This window comes from Rhinolophus sinicus, linkage group LG13 (assembly GCF_036562045.2).
Source record: "Rhinolophus sinicus isolate RSC01 linkage group LG13, ASM3656204v1, whole genome shotgun sequence".
Lineage (NCBI taxonomy): Eukaryota > Metazoa > Chordata > Mammalia > Chiroptera > Rhinolophidae > Rhinolophus > Rhinolophus sinicus.
In genome coordinates this window covers 10273972-10292784 of record NC_133762.1, presented here as the reverse complement: position 1 = coordinate 10292784, position 18813 = coordinate 10273972, and the positions used below count along the sequence as shown (strand labels likewise).

Here is an 18813-nt window from a genome sequence, read left to right as displayed (position 1 = left end):
TTATTCCAAGGAAAGTGCTTGAGCATTTTGTAATTAACATGTGACAGCAGGTAGTGTGAACAAAGAGGGCACAATTCTAATAACACGAAGTCAATAATTCATAAGCAATAATGTATTATTAATTAATTATTGGGGCCTGAACAACACTTAATGAGATTAAGCTGATTGCCACACCACGCTGTTGGATACACATTGATTTAATCAAAGTGATTCATTAAACTATGCAACTTGCCCACCAAATCATTACATCACAGTTTCCTTCAAAGGAGTTACTATTCCACTTCTCTACCTTGTGAATTAGGAAGTGTTACTGATTGGAAAGAAATTAAGATAAGGATTGTCGCTTTTCATAACAACTTAAGAAACTACCCTGCGATCTGCCTACATCTTTTTTTTTTCTTTTTGATCATAAAAATAAATGCTGGTAGCACAAGTGTACTGAGAGTATAATTTGGTATGTAGGAATCTTTTGCTTTTTTCCAAAGAGTTCAGAAGCTTAGCAGGGCTACGTTAGATTCCTACATGAAGAAGAGACTCGCTTACAACCCTCCATTTTGAAGACCGAAACCCTGAGCCTCAAACACAGGAAATAGCCCTGCAAAATATTGAGATGAAGCATGATTCCAATGGAAGTGCCCTCCCTCCGTTTCCCAGCCTAAAGTGTTTCCAAAACCTCAAATGAAGCTTCAGTCTAATGGAAATGAGAGCGTCATGCCCCTGTTACTCTACGAGTTTCCAATAGCATCTTCCCGAGGCTGAAGGCCGCCTCCCCAGCAGCTGAAATTGTTCAGAACCATTCATCACAACCACACGGCACCAATCTTTGTCCTTGGACACGGGGGCCTTCCTTCCGCTTGTCACATTGCTAATGCTGGCAGTTATTTATGCTGAACACTGAACAAAATGTTTCTTGCTGGGTGTTCCAGCCTGATGACCTGCCTGAGGGGAGACAGTGACAGCTCTGTTGAAGCATCCTGGGGTACAGGGCGCCCTGCTGGTCTTGCTAATGAGGGCTCTACCTGTCAGTGTCATGAGTAGCCACTTCCAATCCAGACGCGCGTCACTACACGGTGAGGCGGCCCTTGCCCTTGAATGTTCTGTGATGTCAAAATCTACAGCTGCCACTTGGACTCGACACTCAATGAACCACAGAAAATCAGCTCTGGGGACGATGTGCAGACCACACGGGACACACCCATTCCCTGGGAGCTGTGCCACGCCAGCTCTTAATGCACTCATCTCTCCTGGAGAAAAGCAACATGGAGCCTCCACTTGAGGGGGGACTGCCATCATCCAATCGTTACTGAGGTGGCTGTGGACATACATTTTAATTACTGCATTTCAGGCCGTTAATATGCCCAGGGACTCAGCCCCGACCCCGTTATCCTGAATCTCTCTTGCAACTGTGGTCAGCAGAATGACCACCCAGCTACGGCTTACGAGGCCGAACTACTTCCTTTTTACAAGTTGGAGAGAGTGGGGGTAGGATATCACCACAAACAAATTGGAAAATACCATCTCGTTTGCATCAGTTTTCCTCCACCACATTAATGCTCATTTTCAAGCAGACAGAGGATTATAAACAGTCTCTGCATCTCTACAAGTCAGGCTTGCGATGTGACTGTTTTGCTTGAGGGCAGGAGGGAGTCCCTGCCGCCATAATTCCTTGTTACCCCCCCTACACTAGAATGAAGGAAGGACCCCAGTATGTCTGTGAATATTCATTATGGAAGAGCAGCCAGGACCCATCTCCAAGTTCCACTGCACCCTGGTTTCGGAGAGCACAGTGCCGGGCTATGCTCAGAATCACTCACTGTCCCCGTTACACTAAGTACACCTGCCCTGCACCTTGCAACTTAGAAACTCCACTATGAGGACCAACAGACTCAACCAGCGGGAAGGGAACGAGGAGACCCCCACACACACAGCTGAAGGGGCCACAAGCAAGACTGGTAGAGCAGAACTGGGATGAATTAAATAATTGTCTTTTGGAGGTGCCAAAAGACACCTCCGAATCAGACAGAGGAGGTGGTTCTGGGTGAATCGGTCATCTTAAAGGCAAAAAAAAAAAAAATTAAAAACTGCTCTTCTCATGATATTCATGATGTCAAAGAAAGTAGGCAGGAAGAACTGGAGAAAACCTGGTTCTTAGCTGGATTCTTAATTGAGAAATTCCAAAGTATTTCTTCATTAAAATTCTGACTGTCTGCTAGCAGGGGAGAAAAGTATTCCAAGAATCAGAAAAGGAAGAGTGTTCATTCAGCAGTACTAATGTCAGTTGTAACTATAGAATAGCAGATATGCTATTTCAGATTCACAAACAGACTTTCAAATTCATATTATCCATTATACTAAACCAAAAAAAATAGACTTTCATTTTCCTTCCTAATAGAAAGAAGTACCATGTAAAGTGGAAAGATCAAGGAGTGAAAACTTCCATTTCCAGCAGAATAATCCACTAAATATTCAGAGCAGTCCTCCCAATGAAACAATCCGCATGCTAAAATCTTTTTTCCACCAAAAATCATTGCTAAGGCCTTGCTGATCTGGTCTGAAAAGAAGAAGTCTGTAGATGCCCAAAATACAGTGAGACAAAAGATACCTGGGCAGGTAAGCAAGCACCAAAGCCTACCGTCCCCGCTGTGGTGTCAACCAAGCCTCGGATACTTGGAGTTTCTGCTGTGAAGGCTCCAAGAGACACAGGGAAGTAAGTATGGGGCTCATCCATGGTGGGGCCCCACTAGGAGATTCTTGCCTAAAGTAGAAACCACTAAAGTCTTCACTCTCAGTTCGCAGGAAGGAAGAGCAAGAACAACTTTTTTATGTCTCTTCCCAAAGAATGCATAACAATAAGAAAACTCTCACACACATCTGAGTTCATGATCCAGCGGTCCCCACGATTTAAGGTAGGTAAGGTAGTCATCACACCTTTGCTAGCATCCTCAGAGGAGTATTGTACAGTAGTGAAAATGAATGACTCAGATGTCAACTCAATCATGTCAACATGGTCCCATCTCAAATGTTTTTAACAAAATAAGCCAATCACAATATGCACTGCGTGTGTGCAGATATATGTATATACGAAGTGTTTCCATTTATCTCAAGTCCCAAACAGGCAAACTAAACAGTAGGTTGTTTAGAGATAGATAAATACGTGATTTAAAAAGAGAAAAAAAGAAAAGCAAGAGTCCATTTAACACCCAATTCAGGGTGGCAGTTACTCTAAGGTAGAAATAACGAGGAACCATAGGAGAAAAGATGACAGGGGGCTAAAATATCGATAATTCTGTTTTTCTTAAATTGGGTATTATTACCTGGGTGTCCATTTTATTGTTGTTCTTTACTCTAGACCTATATGTTACATGAATTATTTTATAAGTATTACAATTTTTAAATAAAAGCATTTTGTCTAATCATAGAAGACTCGAATTCTGATTTCTGGTTCCATATCTAATAGCTATGCAGTCAGACAGAAGTCATTTGAACCCACTGGATCTTACTTCCATTATCTCTAAAATGGGAATTTTTTCCCCTAACGTATTACTTTCACAAGTATAAAGGAAAAGACTGCTATAGTAGACTTCATGAAAAGTAATAAAAAAGTTAACAAATTTGAAAGGAAGTGACAGACTCGGAGAAAACATGAGCCAAATACTCTATCCCCTATGCTTACAACAACAGTCAATACTCAACCAACATTTGCTAAATGAATGAATTTTAAGAAGATATTCCTAATACGTAAAGAGCTCCTAAAAAATCATTTATAAAAAGACAAAGCATCTAATACAATAATAGACCAATGATTTTAAATATAAGGAATTTAAAAGGAATAAATATGACCTTTAAAAATATGGACCACCTGCATTGTGCTTAAAGAAATGCAAGTTGAAATAACATTGAAATGGTGGTTTGAGGAGGGGGGTTACATTTTTTTTAAAACAAACAGATAGGAAAATGTAGAAGACTGATACATCCATTGTCCATAGGGCCCTGGAGGAAATAATGTCTTATCCTTTTTGTGGGAGTGTAAATTGGAGGCACAGATTTGAGTAAGGTATTAGGTGGTCTCACAGTTCATGAGGAAGAGACGTACAACTGGCAGGAAGACTCATTTAAGTCCATTTATCTAAATGTCAAGACCCAGTACACGTGAGTTTAGGTGTGTATTCATGTGTGTGCATGTGTGTGTTCGTGTACTGAAGAAGAAACATTAAACAGTTAACAGCAATTGCCTGGGGAATCGCAATAGGAGAAATATGGGGTTGTTCACATTTTACTCGAATTTATCAGTTTCTTAGAATAAGAGCAACACATTGGCATTTTCAATGTAATTTTTAAAATTTTTAATATGAAATATATCGTTGGAGACACTCGGAAAATAATATGCCTGACACCCATGCACCCGCCTATCCAGATTTAAAAGTTGACATTTTGTCCTATTTGCCTTAGAATTCCTTCTCGTTAAGAAATACAAACTCCCCAATAGATTTAAGATCCATTTCCCTTTCCAGTTCTGCTCCCTCCATCCTCACTATGAAACCACTATCTTGAATCGGGTGTTACCTTTTTGCAGCATGGTTTTATACTTTTGCTATCCACGTAAGCAACGATAAACAATTGTTTTGTTATATAAAAGTTATATATTTTAATGGGAGTTTCGATAGCAAACCAATGGTCCTGTTGTGAGGCTCCCATAAAATACATGAATCAAAGCATCAATCTGGTTAGCTCAGTCCAGTGGCCTGAGTTGGACTGTTCTTGGAACTTGCAGACTGGTGATGCCCCACCCTTCAGGGCATGCCCTGATAGGTATGGAAGCCTCTGCAGTTGGCAAATGGGTAGTTTTGGTTAGGTTTTTGTGTCTTGGGTACAGGGACCCTGAGAGAGAAAAACATCTGCATAACAGAGCCATGGGTTGCCGTTTGGTTTCTGCCCAACCTGTGAAGAAAGAGCTTGGGGAGACTTTGCTGCCCAGCAATGGTGAGGTGTGACAAGAGTTCTGGGAAGTGCTAATTCCTGCAGCTTTACTTAGAATCTAGCAACTCTCTGAAAACCCAGCAATGACAGTGGAAAGAGTCCTCTTAGGAGCTGCAAGGACAGCAGAGGGCCACCAAGAAAGGTCCAAGCATCAAGGAAAAATGGAAGGGCCCCTAGGGGGTGACTGTAGTCAATGGCTGCTTTATATCTGGGTACCCCAACAACCCCTAGGAAAGAACTAACTTTTCAAGAAAAATTAAAGGCCTGTATTATGGGTGGGAACAAGAATAGACGCAAGGATTTCACTACTTTTCAATAAATATTTAGGGTACACTTGTTTTGTGCAAGGATTGTCACTTCCTGAAGACAGAATAGTGAAACACTACAGCATACATTCTGCACTCTCGTGGAGCTCAGACATAGGGGCCATGAAGAAAATAGAACAAGGTCATGGGATCAAGAGATTCTCAGAGAGAAACACTAGCGATGGCGACCCGAGAAGGCTTCCTTAATGTGAACCTGAAAAATATATGACACAAAGAAATCAACCCCACCAAGCTACAGAGGAAGTGTTCCTCTCACAGGGAATTGCAAATATAGAGGCCCAAGGGAGGGAGGGAGGTTGCTGTGTATGGAACAGTAGGTGGTTGAAGGGTATTGAGGACAAAGGGATAAGATCCAGGTGGGAAAGGTGGGAAAGGCCTGCAGGACCTTGTGGAGGCAGTACAACTTAGATTTTACTAAAATTCCGAGGGTTATTAATATTAACAGGACCACCTCTGTACTCACACATTGGAGAAGCCCAGAACATATCACCTGTCGCATAAAGAATTATTTTTACATGGAGGAAATTGCACCTTGAAGGTAAAAGATTTTCTCTCATCGCTGCACAGCTGAAAGAGGCAGTAGAGTGGGGGGGGGGGGGTTAGGGTTAAGATTCAGATAGTTTTGGGATAAATCTGAGCTTTAGCTCTTACTGATCATGACTTTCTCTGGGCCTCAATTGTAAAATTGGAGATAATAAATGCAATTATTTTCTTGACCACACAGAGCTCTTGCGTGGAACAATTCATCAGATGTAAACACTCTGTAAACAGTTAATTGCCTTAAAGGATATAAATTATTATATCTCATGAACATATTTACAGGACGAAACATTCTAGAATTGATTCTGATGAAATACGCTACATGTTTCTGTGACAGTAACCCCATATTTAGTATCCTTGCTAATTGAGAAAATTATTGAGGCAATGCAAAATTTGTTTTATTTCCCTCTGAAATCGGTTATATTTTACAGCATATTGGCTTTGTAATGATGTTTAGCCTGAGTTCTTATACAATGGCCTCTGAAAAGGAACATTTCCCAAACCGAACTCATGATTCCTCCATTACAATCTTACTCTCTAACTCCTGTGAAGTCATGAAACTGTGCACCCATCACCCAAAGTAGAAATACAGAGGGGGCCAAAAAAATGTATACACATTTTTAAATAGGAAAAAACTGTATTAAAATTGTAATACTCAATATAGACCGATAACAAAAGATGAATACAAGTCATGCGGAGACATGTTTTTGGCACCCCTGGTAGCTCAGCTTCTTGCCCTTTATCCCCACTCCCAATCAGTCACCAAGACTTGTCACTTATAACTCAGACATACCTCCTAAATTTAGACCTTCCTCTCCCATTTCCATTGACTGACCTTCCTTGGGAATTTCATCATCCCTATGGATGAATGACAATCACTATTATGTCTTGAATACTCACTATGTGCCAGGCACTCTTCTCAGCCCTCTATAATCTTCAGATTGCCCCCATGAAAAGGGTATGATGATTCTCTGCCATTTATACATGAGGCAAGCAGGGCACAGAGTATTTAAGCCTCTTTCCAAGGTCATAAAGCTGCTGCAGGGTAAAGCCAAGATTAGAGGCCCAGTGAGTCTTAAGAACCCCTCTCTGCTGGGGTCCATGCCCCCACAATTCTCCTCACTCCAGACTCCCCTTCACAACACTGCCACGAAACCTTCCTCCAAAACGAATCTGAGCTTGTCATCGCTGTGTTTTTAGTAACATCCTATTAGCTTATCATAGCCTTCAGGAGAAAATTCCTGACATGAAAACTAAGGTACTTTACCACTCAGCCCACCTTACCTGTCCCATCTTATCATTTGATGACATCATCAAGCCCCTTCCTTTAGTCTTGGCACCCTGAGTTTCACAGCATTGTGTCCTGACCTCCCGGTATCTGCAAATGTTGTTTTTCTACTTGAAAGGACACGTCCACCTCCATTTCTCTGCAGGTGGCAGTATGACGTCAAGATGCAGATCAAATGTCACGGGCACTGAATCTGTTTTATCATTAGAAAAGAGGCGTAAGAATTATTTTCTTCCTCAACTCACAAGGGAACTATTTTGACCAAATGATATTATGTAAAACCTTTGCCAGAGTAAAATACGAGTCAGAGCATAAGCAAAGCTATTCAATTATAAGGTTTTATGTCTTTCCCACTGCCTCCAACCAGCCTTGGAAGAAAGAAGGATTCTTGGTCTTTCTTTTCCTGGAGGGACCACGCCAAAAGGGGAAGCAGAAAGGAGATACTCAACCAATCTAAATGTCATCGTTTTGAGCTTTGTGTTGTAGAGAGGTGGGATTATTATGAACCACTACTTATGTGTGTGAAGATTGATGAGGAAAAACAAATTTAAGATGGTTTGGTTGTGTTTTATATACCCTCCCCCTTTTTATGTTTTCTCAAGAAAGAGTCAAATCATTCTTCAAAGAGTTTTTGAGCTGTGTCAATATAGGACCACCATGCACATAGGAATTACACAGCTCATTCTTACGGATACAAGTCCCCCTTTGATTCTACCGTGCAGGCAAATGCCCCTTCCCTTTGCCTCCACTGAATGTGTCTATCCCCGCTCTGGTACACTGTGCTGTCGCATACTGACCTCTTAGCAGGCTTCTCACAGTCACACAGGGTCCCTGTACATTGTAAACACCTCGATGACAAGCAGTAAGTAATATTTATCTTTATATTCCTAATATCTACGGTGGTTCCTAGCTCTGGTTGCCCAAAGTGATGAAAATCCCACGGCAACAAAAGGGCACAGTTCAGTTTCTCTGATTCTCCTTTTATTAAAAATTTCCATTGAGAGAAGGTTTTATGCTCTTGTAGTTCATTTTATTTTTAGTTATAGTGTTTGTCGGAAGAAGTGCTTTACAGAAAAATAAGATAATCTAACCAGGAGACAAAAGGTCTGAGGTCCAGAACCACCTCTGCCATCAACCAGCCAGGTGATCCACACAGATTGGCTCACCAGCAACTGAGAAATCTGGACTCAATAGTCTTTAGGGATTTTTAAGCTCGAAAATTCAGTGAACCCCACATTCATCAAGGGTGGGGGGTGGGGCAAAAATCCCCAGAAATTTCCAGTGTCTTCACTTGAGTTTGTTTTCCTTGGAGCTCTGTGGTCCCTTCCAGATCCCTCCCATGGTAACCTCTATTCTTCCTACCTAATCAGAGGTCTCAGAAGGAGACCAAAGCCAGAGAGGACAGAAAACGATTTGCAAAGAAGACAAAGGGGGAATTCTGTAACTGTGTATTTCTCCACTCTGTTCTAATTTAAAACCACTTACAAGTGACAACTCCCAACCCCAGGCAGGTGCTGGGGGGTAGCTTATTACACCCTTGGGACCCCGCGTAAATCTTTTTCTGAGAACAGCTATTGTCTTCCATGGAAAAGCTTTTAGCATAATGGCAGGCTGAATATAACATTGCTTTTGTAAGAATATTTTTAAGAAAAAGGAAAGACAGAAAGGTATTCTTCAATAACTGCAAATGTAGCCTTCTGCTTCCCCACCTGAGACCTCCTAGAAGGAAAAGTATGTGAACCCTGGCTGACTGAGGCAGAGCAATGAGAGTATCTCACCTCCAAAGACCCATAAAAGTTATGTGCTACTCTTTCAGGCGATGATAAACACAGGATGGAGGTGTCTTCAATATCAAAAATAGCAGGTCCATTCTCTCCCATCTCCCTTTGTTGTTTCGTGGCTTCTCATCAGTGAGTCAGTTAGTGACTATTATACTTGGAGAATGAGAGTTTCTAGGAAGAGCATGACATTTTCCCTCAGAAAATTCCCTCAAATTACGTCGTCCTCTCAGTTAGCCCTTGAGAACAGCCAAGACAATATTGCAATAGGGTCTAATAGATAGATTTTGAAAAAGCAAAAATTGAGCCATAACACTCCTAAGAAAAATAAAGCATCCATCACCGAGCTATCACAGAAATGTAGTTCCCCACATTGACAAGGGACCCAACTTTCTCTGGGATGAAAGAGTCATTGAGTAGACAAGGTTAGAGGGGAATTGCAGAGAAATGGAAAAGGTAACAAAATAATGGTGGTTGCTAACAGACAGTGTGTTTTCCTGGTGTGCATTTCTGGGGCATTTCCCAGTAATGGCAGAGCCTAGAGGAGGGGGGAGATCCTGGAACTGTGGGCTCCTCTCCAATCACCCACTTCCTACCCTTGTCGCCTCAGCTGGTTAGCGACCTTTAGCGCGTCCTAACATTACCACCTGCAAAATAGAGATAATGGCAAGTACAGAAAGGCCAATGAGAGCTAAGGCAGCACTTCTGCAAGAAGCAGAAATCAGACATGGTTTCAAGCACGGCTGAGGCTCGAAAAAGGTAGACCCATTTCCTCTCTGGGTTTCTTACCCACTTCCACTAGGGTTCGCATGAACTATTAACCCCCATGGCTTTCTTTACACTCTGAATTGTCTCTAGTTCTGTTTAACGCCAGTGTCTTCTCTCGGTTCAAATCCAAACAGCGGGCAACACCCCCGCACACTGCCTGTGAAGACCACACAAACTGAGGAAAACAGGACTTCTCAACCCTCCACCTGGAAACTGCATATGCAAAGGGTCTGCTCCTCAAAATGCCTAGTGACATAGAATGTGTGAAAGGATATCACCAACATGTAATTGTGCCAGGACACCATTAACAATGCACACTGGTCTCAGAAAGCACTAGAACTGATTTCCTGCACCGATCTCGTCTATCAAACGTACGCCTAAGGCTCATCGTCTGCTGCCTTCTGTTCCAGCCTCTTGGAGCCTGGGTCCCATTCTCTGGGTTTCCGGCCGCTCGTCCTCACCCACTCTCTGCTCTGCAAGTCCCAAACGTCCTGGGCTCCATTAAAGGGCCTGGACTTTCCACTTCCCTGATGCCTCATCCACTAAGAGTCTGAGGATGGGATGAGCTGTTCTTCCTTTTGTAAAGGTTCCCTTTCGTCAGCAATTTCTCGTCACATCTACATCCCCGACAACGGCTTTAGTGACAATTTCTCAGAGAAACTGCCTGCTCAGAGAAGCTACTGAAAATGACAGAGAGTGGCTTGCTTCTTGGAGCTCTGCCAGCATTTTGGCTGAGGGCTCCAGTCTCAAGGTGTGTAAAGTACTGAGTCTACGCTCGACAGCACAGTGGGAAGGCACCCTTTCCCCGCTGTCCAAATAACAGTAAGTATACATCAGGCAAATCTGCCTGCTCCTGACCTGAAAATATATTTAACAAGAAAGTAAGGCTACATGTTTCCAGGGAAATAACTGTGTGTGTGTGTGTGTGTGTGTGTGTGTGTGTGTGTGTGTGTGTGTGTGTGGTGTGGTGTGTTTGGAAAATAAATCAAACCGAATTAACTCTCTGGAGCCCAGAACCTGGGAAGGACTCAAAGTAATCAATCAATTATCCTGAATAATCATCTAAAGTCTGGGGCGTTAGGCTGGACCACTGGAGGAACCAGTCTCGAGCAGGTTCCCTACTGGTCTGGGCCCCAGAGCTATGGTCTTATTTCACAGATTTCTAAAATAAGACTGAAGTGGTCATCCCACACGATGGCAAAAAAGTCTTTCAGTGCACAAGTACTTCCTTATGTGGGGTGAGTGGCAGCTTCCGAATCCAAAATGAGCCAAGTCACAGCTAAATACAATCCCAACCCCAAGCTGACCTCGGTCACTAGAGGCAGGAAGCAGGTAAGACAACTGAAGTTACCTGGAGGCAGGAGAGCCTTGAGCGGCCGGATCCTTCGCTGTCCAAAATCAATACATGGCATTGTGTGGTTCAAAGGAAGGTAAGTGGTTTGATTTCTGATTTACAGGTATAGTTCATTGCATTGGGGAGGGTAGATGATGTTTATATTTTGCTAGGGTCTTTTTTTCTTTCAGAAACACAGCAATGGCATGTGTTCATGTATCTATCATGACCTGCAAGCAGATTTTCACTCTGTAGCCCGTCTGAGACTATGTTCCCAGCTCTGTGACCCAGGACATACAGTCATGGGTCTGTGCTGGGATCTGAGAGTCTGAGTCTGCTCTCCCCCTTCCTTCCTGCCACAGCGTCTGAAACACCCACCACGAAGACGCTTTCATTGGGTTAGTAAAAGGAAAATAAAATTCTCTGTGAGCAGGAAGAGGGTAATACATTTATTTGTGGTCAATTTAGGGTGAGTAGGTTTAACAACTAAGCTAGCTACTAACAAGGTCAAGACCTACCGTGTTTCCCCGAAAATAAGACCTAACTGGACCATCAGCTCGAATGTGTGTTTTGGAGCAAAACTTAATCTAAGACCCGGTAAAATAAGACCAGGTCTTAGATTAAGTTTTGCTCCAAAAGATGCACTAGAGCTGACTGTCCGGCTAGGTCTTATTTTTGGGGAAACACGGTAGAACAGAGAGGGGGGCCCAGTTCTGCCTCACAGAGGGCAATACTGAGCACCTGTATCAACGACATGATCCATAGAAATGCCATTTTCAATGTTCGGGCAAAACAGGTTGGAACTCTTCTTGCATGATTTGGAAATCATGCAAAGACAGTAGGATGGAAAGGGCCCTAGCCTTTGTCATTCTGTAGCTGTATGACCTTGGATTTGTTCCAGGACTGGTTCCAGGAATTGCAGAGCCCATTGCAAAAGGAAAATGCAGTGCCCATTTTCAGGACTTTTTAAAGAAGGTCAAGAGGGTGAGGCAAGACCATTACACAAAGTACAAGGCTCTTCGAGCATGGGAGCTGAGCAAGTGCACAGGGTGCATGCCTAAGAAGACGGTTCTAATTCATCCTTTCTCCTAGGGCAGAGCCCTGCTTTCCTCTGATCCAGCTCAGCGACTGTCACATGCAAGGCTACGATGCCAAAAAGAACAGCATTCATTTGACTACTGAATGGGCCCTCCCCACTGCGCCCAGTATACCCTTTGAGATGAACAACAGCTGCCATATTAGCACATGGAAGAGAGGAAACTGTACTGATTCCTGAGAGTATGTGTTTATTAGAGCCAATCTTCCAGAGCAAGCAGAAACCAGTCTCCTTTGACTCACATAAAGGTGTACTAGGAGATCTTTTCTCTCTCTCTCTCTCTCTCTCTCTCTCTTTTTTAACTGAACTATTTTCTGGAGTGCCAAATTGATGGGCCTTTACCATGTTTCAAGTCCTCTCTTTGAAGTAAGAAGGATCTCTGTAGTTATCATAGCAACAAAAGCACCAATGTCAGCATCAACAAAAATGCAAAAGCAGCGACAGGTGGACGTCGTAATTATACTCTGGGGTCTGGCTCAGCTCCTATTCAGAAACGGAACCTGCAAAACAGTCTTACACAGACCCGCTTTGTGGTTTTCTTTTTAAAATAATTTTTATTTTTTAATTACAATTGACATACAATGTTATATTAGTTTCAAGTGTACAACACGGTGATTAGACATTTATATAACCTATGAAGTGTCCACCCAATAAATCTTGTACCCACCTTACACCATACATAGTTATTACCATATAATTGCCTATATTCCCTGTGCTGTACTTTACATCCCCATGACACTTTTGTAACTACCAATTTGTACTTCTTAATCCCGTACCCATTTTCACCCACCTCCCAGCCACCCTCCCATTTGGCAACCCTCAAAACATTCTCTGTATCTATGAGTCTGTTTCTGTATTATTTTGCTTTTTAGACTGCAGATATAAGTTAAACTATTATTTGTTTTTCTCTGACTGACTTATTTCACTGAGCATAAAACCTCTAGGTCCATCCATGTTGTTGCAAATGGCAAGATTTCATTATTTCTTATGGCTGAGTAATATTCCATTGTATTAATATATATGTAACACTCTTCTTTATCCGTTCATCTATTGATGGACACAGGTTACTTCGATATCTTTCTTGGTTATGTAAACATGCTGCAATGAACATATGAATGCATATGTCTTTTCAAATTAGTGTTTCGAGTCTCTTCAGATAAATACCCAGAAGTGGGTCCTTCTTTGTCTCTTGTTATAGCTTTTGTTTTAAAGTCTGTTTTGCCTGCTATAAGTATTGCTACTCCAGATTTTGATTGGAGCATTTAATCCATTTACACCAAAAGTAATTGTTGAAACATTTGTAGCTATTGCCATTTTATTATTCATATTTTTATATTTTTATTTCTTCTTCTTCTCAAAGACGTCCCTTTAACATTTCTTATAATACTGGTTTGGTGCTGATAACTCCTTTAGCTTTTCCTTGTCTGTGAAGCTCTTTATCTTTCCTTCAATTCTAAATGACAGCTTTGCGGGATAGAGTAATCTTGGTTGTAGGTCTTTGCTTTTCATCGTCTTGAATATTTCTTGCCAATCCCTTCTGGCCTGCAAAGATTCTGTTGAGAAATCAGCTGACAGTTTTATGGAAGCTCCCTTGTAGGTAACTAACTGCTTTTCTCTTGCATTTAAAATTCTTTGTCTTTAACCTTTGGAATTTTAATTATGTTGTCCCTTGGTGTGGGCCTCTGGGTTCATCTTGTTTGGGACTCTCTGTGCTTCCTGGGCTTGTATGTCTATTTCCTTTACCAGGTTAGGGAAGTTTTTCATCATTATCTTCAAATGGGTTTTCAATTCCTTGCTCTCTTTCTTCTTGTTCTGGTACCCCCATGATGCAAATGCTGGTACACTTGATGTTGTCCCAGGGGCCCCTTAAACTAGCCTCATTTTTTTGGATTCTTTTTTCTTTTCGTTGTTCTGATTGGGTGTTTACTGCTACCTTGTCTTTCAAATCGCTGATTCGATTCTCTGCTTCATCTGATCTACTATTGTTTCCCTCTAATGTAATCTTCATTTCAGTTATTGTAGTCTTCATTTCTGACTTTTTTTTATGTTTTCTGTCTCCATTTTTATGTTTCCTATGTCTTAGTTGAAGGCCTCACTGAAATCCCTGAGCATCCTTATAAGTAGTGTGCTGAACGCTGTGGCTGGTAGATTGCGTGTCTCCATTTTGTTCTGTTTTTGGAACTTTATTCTGTTCTTTCATCTGGGACATGTTTCTTTGTCTTGCCATTTGGCTGCCTCTCTGTGTTTGTTTCTATGTATTAGGTAGGGCTGCTGTGTCTCCTGGTCTTAATAGAGTGGTCTCATGTAATAGGTGTTCTGTGGGGCCCTGTGGCACAGTCTCCCTGGTCACCAGAGCCCGGTACTGCTGGTGTGTCCCTTGTGTAGGTTGTGTGTGCCCTCCTGTGGTAGTTGAGACTTGACTGCTGTTGGGACCTCAATAGGAGGGATTGACCTTCTGGCTGACTGGTTGTGAGGACTGGCCGTGATTGCAGGGAAGGAGCTCCTGTTCAGGGTTGACTCTACAGAGTAGGAGTCGCTTTAGTGGGGCTCTAGTGCCTGGCCTTTGGGTGTGTTGTATAGATCTGATTTCTTAAAGAAATAATCATTCAATGAAGGTGGCACTGGAAGAATTACTATCTCTAGCTCCAAGCACGACTCATCTGCAAGTGAAGGCCTCCATTACTATGACAGAAATTGCTCTTAAACGCATAAAACACATAAGAGAATTTTTAGAGAAATCCCTTATTATTCATTAAAACATTTTGGGGCCTCATTAATTCAGAAGGGATAATCAGTTGTTGATTAGCCAGGTTGTTAAGCACCCATTGTCAGATGCCTACGGGGTGTGAGAAATTACATTTCCTATCCGCCAAAGAGTCACCTGAATGCAGTTAGCACTTCATCAGGCAAGGCTCCATCTTCTGGGGATAAATTACCTGGATTTTTATTCCCCTGTCTTTCATCTCCCAAATGTTTCTGTATTGCAAAGCACTGCTTATTCTGTTTGGTTTTTCTTGCCTGTCTAAGCTCTGAAACTCTATCAGAAGCCAACTTTAAAAGCTAGCTGGTTACAGGTACGTCACACTCCAGGCCCTAATATTCAAAGTGTGTGTGTGTGTGTGTGTGTGTGTGTGTGTGTGTGTGTGTGTGTGTTGTGGTTTGGTCTTACAGTTCTTGGCTAGGGATCCTCTACACCATCAGCCCTTCAGATCCAAAGGGCATTCGGGTTATCATAGGAATTCCTCAGCCCAGGCTCCAAAACTCAACTTCCTTCCTCTCCAAACTCTGACTTACTTTGAGAGTAATACAATAGCAGTGATCATGATGAGAAAAGTCTCTGGATTAGAGGTTGGAAAATGTGATTCTGAGTCTTAGTTCTGTTTGGAAGAGGAAGTGACGTCACTAGTAAACTGCTCTCAGTGCCATCGAGCCATTTCATCTCCCTGACAGTTTGTCATTTATTTTTCCTCCCGTTAACAACCGAGTGACATTAGTATTTATCCTTTGGGTCAGTCCAAGAGTTGGGGGTGCATTTCTATAAAGATGGACCAGTCCACAACCCTTTATGAAACTTCTGATTTCAAAGGCACAGAGTGCTTCCAAGACTGGGCGGACACCCCCTCACCACCAAATCTTCAAAGAATAGGGTCCTCATTTTACTCACGGAATTGCTCTAGATGGTCAGCGCTGTCCGACTCGGGCATGGCTGTGATGGTTACCAGCGGACAGGAATTTCCTCCCAGCGTCTGGCAGAGAACCTCCTGCCGGAAGTAAACCTGTTTGGGGTTGACACTTTTTTCCAGGATATCAAGGTGAGTCTGGAAGAAACAAGACAGAAGTATCAACTATTAATATTTTTGATAATAACAATACTAGAAAACAACAACAAAGCTTACATTCACGTGACTCCTTATAGTTAGGATGTATTTTTGTTAACCTAATCTGCCCAGTATCAGGCACTAAGTGATTAAAAACGGGGCTATTCCTACTACCTAGGAGAAGTTCAGTGAGGCAGAACAGGAAGCATCATTATCATTACTGAACGTGGCAGAGTAATAGAGTATTTGTTTTCATGGAGCACTGAAAGCAAGAGGGCAGGGGCATACAGCATTTTTCTCATCACTGTTGCACGTACAGAATGTGGTTACCGTGATGCTACAGCCTACCCAGGATACTTGGGGACATGGGATAGAGAGCTTCAGCAGCACAGGGTATTTTAAAACTGAGCAATATAAGGAGAGTTTTGAGCATACTGAAGAAAACTATGGATCCAGTGCTATGGGCAAGCCAAGCACAGAGAACAACTAACTAGTAGCAATTGATTTTTCCTGCCCCTTCTCCCTTTTTAAACACTCACTTAAAACACAGAAAGATACAGAAATGGGATAATCACTGAAACCGGGAGTGCTGGCCCACAATCTTTAAGACCTCTGAAGATACTTTCACTAATCCAAACAGTCGGATTCATTCATCAGAAATTTCCTCCCACTGGCCCTCCATACCCTGACGACAGTGACACTGGGATGTCAGCAGGAGCTGACTCTGTCCAGCCCAAGGACATCAGTCCACAGAAATTATTCCTTTGCCTGAATATCTCAAGTTTGTGCCACAATCAAGTAGGTTTGAACAGGGCCAAGGAGCTGCCCACCTTGTTTTTCTTAACAAATAAGAAGCCTACTAGATACATGCAAAAACAAATTTTATGTAAATGTTTATAAAGTCGTCATAAAATATATTCTGGAGAGGTGAGAAGTGTCCTCAAAAGGTAGAAGGAGCTGACGTGTAAAAAGGATCAACTTCAGAAGTGGCAGGCAGTAGACTGGCTCACCCAAAGGTGCCGTGCCCTTATTGTCACAACCTGTGAGTACGTGACCTCACGTGGCACAAGAGACTTGGCAGGTATGTTGAAGACTAAGGTCTACTTGAGATGGGAGATTATCCCGCATTATTCAGTGGGGACCAAGCCAATCAACAGTGCTTAAAAGTAGAGCATTTCACCCAGTGGCAAAGAACCAGAGAGAGATGACAGCACGACGACTCAGGCCACCACCGCTGGCTTTGAAGATGGAGGAAGGGGTTCAAAGACCAAGAAATATGACCTAACACAATAAGCCAGGATAATCTCCCCATCTCAAGATGCTTCACTGAATCACATCTGCAAAGATGTCAAGATGCAGAGTAATATCTTCATAGTTTCCAAGGATTAGGGTGTGAGCATCTTGGGGCGGGGGGCGCATTATTCTGCCTATCACACCAAGGTAAGCAGCACACTCAGGTGTGTCTTAGAAACAGGTTCTTCTGACGTTTCTGGGAGCCAGCTTTGGACACAATACTAAGTACGGGAATTGTAAGGAGCATGTCTATCCCAGATTCGAGATGAGAAGTTGCCTGAGGTGCATGTGTTCAACCAAACTTTGCACGTACTTCACTCTCAGAGTTGAGGAGTAATGAGTGCCAGGTACTGTTGAGATGCACCTGCTCTGGAGACTGGGAGGCAGTCTCATGCCGCTGCAGAGACAGGCGGCTCACTCACTGTGCACAAGCACACAGAACCAAAGGGCCTACATCACTAGCAAAGTGCAGAAGCTGAAGAAATCCCAGAGCTGCTGGCTTTCTAGGCTGAGATCAGCTTATGTCCCAGGACCAGACGTGCGCCTAGTGAAGAGTGACTAGGACAAAGGAAGGTGTGCCTGGAGTCCAGAGATCCTTACTGAGCCTGTCCCACGCATGCAGTATCGTTGCCTGCCCTGCGTCCTTTCTCAAGGATGATCTGGTTCTGGATGAAGCCTAGTCTTGTGCATTTGATGGCCAACCTCAACCCAACACCACGGCTCCTTTCTAAGCAGAAAGGGGTGGCAGTCTACAATTAAGGTTATTTTTAAAAAGTGAGTGTGTGTGTGTGTGTGTGTGTGTGTGTGTGTGTATGTGTGTGTGTGTAGATAAACCTATACACGTACACATATATATGTACACAAAACATTTTTGGGTCATACTTCTTTCTAGATGCCAGAGGAAATGAATTATTGATAACAGTTTGAAAATAGAAAGGATTATAATCCAGTAAATCTATACACGGCCGATTTTTTCCTTCATGAGCAATTGTAACATACATGCTCAACTATGCAAGAATTCAGAAAACATATCACCTTATCTTTACTGGGAACAGTAACTTGAAGACATACTTCAACTGCTCCAAAATCAAACTAAAGAACAAGATAAAAGGACCGTCCAGTTAAACAAGGTTTAAGTCTAAATAGCTATTGAAAACATGATTACGACATGAGACAATCATAAAAATATATATATATTCTTTAGGGAGAACTGCCGTTCCAATTTGGCTATGGATTCTGGAAAAGTTATGCAAATTCTGTACTTCACCTCTACGTGACTCAATTTTCTCATCTCTAGAATGTGTATAAAAATAGCACTACCTACATCATTCAATGGCTACTATAATTTAGGCATATACTGTATACAAAAAGTCACACTGGAAACCCTTAATTTTAACTGATATTATGAATGGAGAAATATAGGTTCAGGTATGTTTTTAAGAAGTAAAAGGAAAGTACTAGTAGAATTATAAACACTTAGGGAAAAGCAAAAATCAAAGAAAAAATGATTGGTCCATTTTTTGTGTGTGTGAGAGAGAGAGAGAGAGAGAAGAGGAGGGGGGGAGGAGGAGGAGAGAAGGAAGGAAGGAAGGAAGG

General features: G+C 42.3%; 1 protein-coding gene across 1 annotated transcript in view; it reads right to left on the bottom strand.

Annotated features, from left to right (window-relative positions):
• AGBL1 (AGBL carboxypeptidase 1) overlaps positions 1 to 18813 on the bottom strand; it is a 583728-nt gene that overhangs the window by 423593 nt on the left and 141322 nt on the right. The window contains exon 17 of the mRNA XM_019726713.2: positions 15771 to 15924. Within this exon, the coding sequence (XP_019582272.2) occupies positions 15771 to 15924 (154 nt within the window). The remainder of the gene's footprint in view (positions 1 to 15770; positions 15925 to 18813) is intronic.